Raw genomic sequence first — 5,258 nt, 5'->3', positions numbered from 1 at the left:
AGTCAGCATTCGCTGTGCCATCAGCACCCAACACTTCCACCCCACCAACCCCTAATAATTCCTTAATACCTACTTAATAATTAATAAGCACTTAATAATTAATTAATAATTCTCACTAATCAGCTAATAACGACTTAATAACCCCTCCCAGCCTCCCCACCCCTCCCCCAGCGACAGCTCGGGCTCGGTTTCGTAGCAAAACTTGCGGTTTTTATTCCCCAGAAAATTCCTTCCGGAACCGTTTCCGTACAAAACCCAAAACCCATCCCCCTCCCCTCCCCTTTTCCCGGGAATTCCCGGAATTCCGGCCAATTCCCATCTTTCTCCTACCGCGCTACCGTGGGGGTCCCCCAAAAAATCCCGGAATTCCCGGAAAAATCGGGGAATTTTGGGGGGATTTGGCGCAGTTTTTTCTCCTCCCCCCTCCCCCCACCTATTGGAATTCTACAAAAAGATCCCGAAAATGTTTTCACCCCTCCTCCCCCCCCCTTTCCCAAAAAAAAAAAATCGTCGGGAATTTCCTGGAGCGCTTGGAATTTTGGGGAATTCCGAGGGAAAAGGGATGGAAGGAATTGCAGTCGCTTCAAGCAGGGATTGCCGAGAAATTCCCACGGTTTTCGCTCCTCGATCCCGGAAACGGCGGCGACGGAGTCGTCGTTTTTCCCGAAGAATTCCATGGAGAGCGACGGAAAGGAAGCGGGAATGCGGAGGTGAAAAATCCCCAAAAATCTTGGAATTGTCCCCCAAAAAATGGGAATGTGAAGGTAAAAAAATCCCAAAAAATCCTGGAATTGTCCCCAAAAAAACCTGGAATGTGAAGGTAAAAAATCCTGGAATTGTGCCAAAAAAATGGGAATGTGAAGGTAAAAAAATCCCAAAAAATCCTGGAATTGTCCCCAAAAAAACCTGGAATGTGAAGGTAAAAAATCCTGGAATTGTGCCAAAAAAATGGGAATGTGAAGGTAAAAAAATCCCAAAAAATCCTGGAATTGTCCCCAAAAAAACCTGGAATGTGAAGGTAAAAAATCCTGGAATTGTGCCAAAAAAATGGGAATGTGAAGGTAAAAAAATCCCAAAAAATCCTGGAATTGTCCCCAAAAAAACCTGGAATGTGAAGGTAAAAAATCCTGGAATTGTGCCAAAAAAATGGGAATGTGAAGGTAAAAAAATCCCAAAAAATCCTGGAATTGTCCCCAAAAAAACCTGGAATGTGAAGGTAAAAAATCCTGGAATTGTGCCAAAAAAATGGGAATGTGAAGGTAAAAAAATCCCAAAAAATCCTGGAATTGTCCCCAAAAAAACCTGGAATGTGAAGGTAAAAAATCCTGGAATTGTGCCAAAAAAATGGGAATGTGAAGGTAAAAAAACCCCAAAAAATCCCAAAATTGTCCCAAAATTCGAGAATCCTGGAATGCGATGAAAACCCCCCTTTTTTTCCGGGATTTCAACCTCATCCCGATTTTTCCCCCCCCATCCTCCTCCATCGAAAAATCCGGGAAAAAAACCCTCCGAAATTTCCGGATCAACGCCGCGAAAATTCCCAAAACCGAGACGAAAAGGGAAGAAATCCTTGGAATTTCCGCTCCGGGATTTTTTTTTTTTTCCTTGCTTGCCGAGGGGGGGGGTTGAGTTCAATGTCTTGGGAATGTTGGAATTCCGGGAATTCCGTGGGAATTTTTCGGGAATTAGAAAGCGGAGCCGGTGATGGCGTTGAGTTGTTTCATCAGCCCTTCCAGACTCGCCATCTGCTCGCTCAGCTCGTCCTGCTCGTAAACCTGCTCCCAAAAAACCCCCCAAAAAAAACCGGGAATTTGGGAATTCCCATGGAATTCGGGAAGTTGCGGGGAAAGGGGAAGCGTTGGGAATTCGGAGGGCTCGGGCCGCGTGGTTTCGCTCCTTTTCGTCGTATTTTTAGCCCGGTTTTTTCGCGGTTTTCCCCAGTTTTGCGCCCATTTTTCCTCCATTTTTATCCCATTTTTTCGCCCATTTTTACTCAATTTCTTTCCCATTTTTTCTCCATTTTTTTCTCCATTTTTATCCCATTTTTTGCCCATTTTCCCCCCATTTTATCCCATTTTTTCTCCATTTTTTCCTCCAATTTTTCTCCCATTTTTCTCCCATTTTTTTCCAATTTTTATCCCATTTTTATCCCATTTTCCCTCATTTTTCCTCCATTTTTTCCCATTTTAATCCCATTTTTCCTCCAATTTTCCCCCATTTTTTATCCCATTTTTTTCCCATTTTCTCCCATTTTTTCTCCCATTTTTACTCAATTTTTATCCCATTTTTCCTCATTTTTTCTCCATTTTTTTCTCAATTTTTATCCCATTTTTATCCCATTTTTATCCCATTTTCCCTCATTTTTTTCCCATTTTTCCCCATTTTTATCCCATTTTTCAATCCCATTTTAATCCCATTTTCACTCCAATTTTTATCCTTTTCTCCCATTTTTATCCCATGTTTCCTCATTTTTTCTCCATTTTTTTCTCATTTTTTATCCCATTTTTCTCCCATTTTTTTCCAATTTTTATCCCTTTTTTACCTCATTTCTATCCCATTTTTCCTCTATTTTTCCCCATTTTTATCCCATTTTGCCTCCATTTTTCCTCCATTTTTATCCCATTTCTCCTCCATTTTTCCCCATTTTTCTCTCATTTTTCCTCATTTTTCCTCCATTTTTATCCCATTTTTCAATCCCTTTTTCCCCATTTTCCCTCCATTTTTTCCCCAATTTTTTCCCCATTTTTATCCCATTTTTCAATCTGTTTTTTCCCCATTTTTCCCCCTTTTTTCTCCATTTTTTATCCCATTTTTTCCCATTTTATCCCATTTTTTCTCCCATTTTTACTCAATTTTTATCCCATTTTTCTCCCATTTTTTCCCCATTTTTATCCCATTTTTTTCCCATTTTATCCCATTTTTTCTCCCATTTTTACTCAATTTTTATCCCATTTTTCCTCATTTTTTCCTCCCATTTTTTTCTCAATTTTTAGTCCATTTTTCTCCCATTTTTCCTCAGGTTTTTTCCAATTTTTATCCCATTTTTCTCCCATTTTTTCCCCATTTTTATCCCATTTTTTTCCCATTTTATCCCATTTTTTCTCCCATTTTTACTCAATTTTTATCCCATTTTTCCTCCAATTTTCCCCCATTTTTCTCCCATTTTTCCTCAGGTTTTTTCCAATTTTTATCCCATTTTTCCTCCAATTTTCCCCCATTTTTATCCCATTTTCCCTCCAATTTTTATCCCAATTTTCCTCCATTTTTGTCCCATTTTTCCATCCCTTTTTCCCCGTTTTTATCCCATTTTTATCCCATTTTCCCTCATTTTTTCTCCATTTTTTCCCATTTTTATCCCATTTTCCCTCCAATTTTTATCCCAATTTTCCTCCATTTTTGTCCCATTTTTCCATCCCTTTTTCCCCGTTTTTATCCCATTTTTCCTCCAATTTTCCCCCATTTTTCTCCCATTTTTCCTCATTTTTTCCTCCCATTTTTTTCTCTATTTTTATCCCATTTTTATCCCATTTTTCCTCCTTTTTTTCCCCATTTTTATCCCATTTTCTCCATTTTTTTCTCCTTTTTTCTCCATTTTTTCTCTATTTTTATCCCATTTTTTCTACATTTTAAATCCCTTTTTTCCTGCATTTTTCTCCCATTTCCCCCCCATTTTCCCTCCATTTTTTCCCATTTTTCCTCCATTTTTAATCCCATTTTTATCCCATTTTTTATCCCATTTTTTCCCTGGTTTTCCCTGTTTTTCCTCCATTTTTCTGCCATTTTTCCTCCATTTTCATGGGAGAAAAATGGGGGGAAAATGGGAAAAAATGGGGGAAAATTGGGATAAAAATGGGGAAAAATGGAGGAAAATTGGGAAAAAAATTGGAGGGAAAATGGGATAAAAAGGGAGAGAAATGGGGGGAAAAATGAGAAAAAAATGGGAAAAAAGGGAGGAAAAATGGGATCAAAATGGGATAAAAATTGGAAAAAAATGGGATGGAAATGGAAAAAAATGGGAGAAAAACGGAGGAAAAAATGGAGAAAAAATGGGATAAAAATGGGGAAAATGGGAGAAAAATGGAGAAAAAAATGGAGAAAAAATGGGATTTAAAATGTGGGAAAAATGAGGAAAAATGGGAGAAAAATGGAGGAGAAATGGGAAAAAAATGGGGAAAAAATGGGATGAAAATGGAGATAAAAATGGGATAAAAATGGGATAAAAATTGGAAAAATGGGAGGAAAAATGGGATAAAAATGGGATAAAAATTCGGAAAAAATGGGATGGAAATGGGAAAAAATGGGAGAAAAATGGGATAAAATGGGAGAAAAATTGGAGGAAAAATGGGATAAAAATGGGATAAAAATGAAGAAAAAATGGAGAAAAAATGGGATAAAAAAGGAGAAAAAAATGGGGAAAACGGGATAAAACTGGAGGGAAAATGGGGGGAAAATTGGGATAAAAATTAAAAAAAAGTGATGAAAATGGGAGAAAAATGGAGGGAAAAATTGGGGAAAAATGGGAGAAAATGGAGGGAAAAAGGGATAAAAAATGGGGATGAAAGGGAGGAAAATTGGGATAAAAATGGAGGAAAATGGGTGAAAAATGAGAGAAAAATGGAGGGAAAATATGAAAACGGGAATAAAAATGGGGAAAAAGTGAGGAAAATTGGGATAAAAATGGAGAAAAAATTGGAATAAAAATGGAGAAAAAATGGGATAAAAATGGAGAAAAAATGAGGAAAAAATGGGATAAAAATGGATGAAAATTGGAATAAAAATGGGGAAAAAGTGAGGAAAATTGGGATAAAAATGGAGAAAAAATTGGAATAAAAATGGAGAAAAAATGGGATAAAAATTGGAAAAATGGGATGAAAATGGAGAAAAAATGGGATAAAAATGGAGAAAAAATGGGATAAAAATGGGATAAAAATGGGATAAAAATTCAAAAGAAATGTGGGAAAAATGGGCAAAAATGGGAGGAAAATGGGATAAAATGGGAGAAAAATAGAGGAAAAATGGGATAAAAATGGAGAAAAAAATGGGATAAAAATTGGGAAAATGGGAGGAAAAATGGGATAAAAATGGGTTTAAAAATTCGAAAAAAATGAGATGGAAATGGGAAAAAATGGGAGGAAAATGAGAAAAATTGGAGGAAAAATGGGATAAAAATGGAGAAAAAATGGGATAAAAATGGAGAAAAAATGGGATAAAAATGGAGAAAAAATGGGATAAAAATGGAGAAAAAATGGGATAAAAAT

General features: G+C 36.9%; 1 protein-coding gene across 1 annotated transcript in view; it reads right to left on the bottom strand.

Annotated features, from left to right (window-relative positions):
- Positions 1 to 612: 612 nt before the first annotated feature.
- The window catches only part of LOC108445723, a gene marked incomplete at its 3' end in the record, with an annotated part of 6,074 nt that continues 1,428 nt past the window's right edge, over positions 613 to 5,258 (bottom strand). The window contains exons 2-3 of the mRNA XM_017730458.1: positions 1,303 to 1,775; positions 613 to 729 (exon numbers count right to left, since the gene is read on the bottom strand). Of these exons, the coding sequence (XP_017585947.1) occupies positions 613 to 729; positions 1,303 to 1,775 (590 nt within the window). The remainder of the gene's footprint in view (positions 730 to 1,302; positions 1,776 to 5,258) is intronic.

This window comes from Corvus brachyrhynchos, unplaced genomic scaffold (genome assembly GCF_000691975.1).
Source record: "Corvus brachyrhynchos isolate BGI_N302 unplaced genomic scaffold, ASM69197v1 scaffold353, whole genome shotgun sequence".
Classification (NCBI taxonomy): domain Eukaryota; kingdom Metazoa; phylum Chordata; class Aves; order Passeriformes; family Corvidae; genus Corvus; species Corvus brachyrhynchos.
The sequence above is the reverse complement of the archived record's forward strand: the minus strand, read 5'-3'. Positions and strand labels throughout refer to the sequence as shown.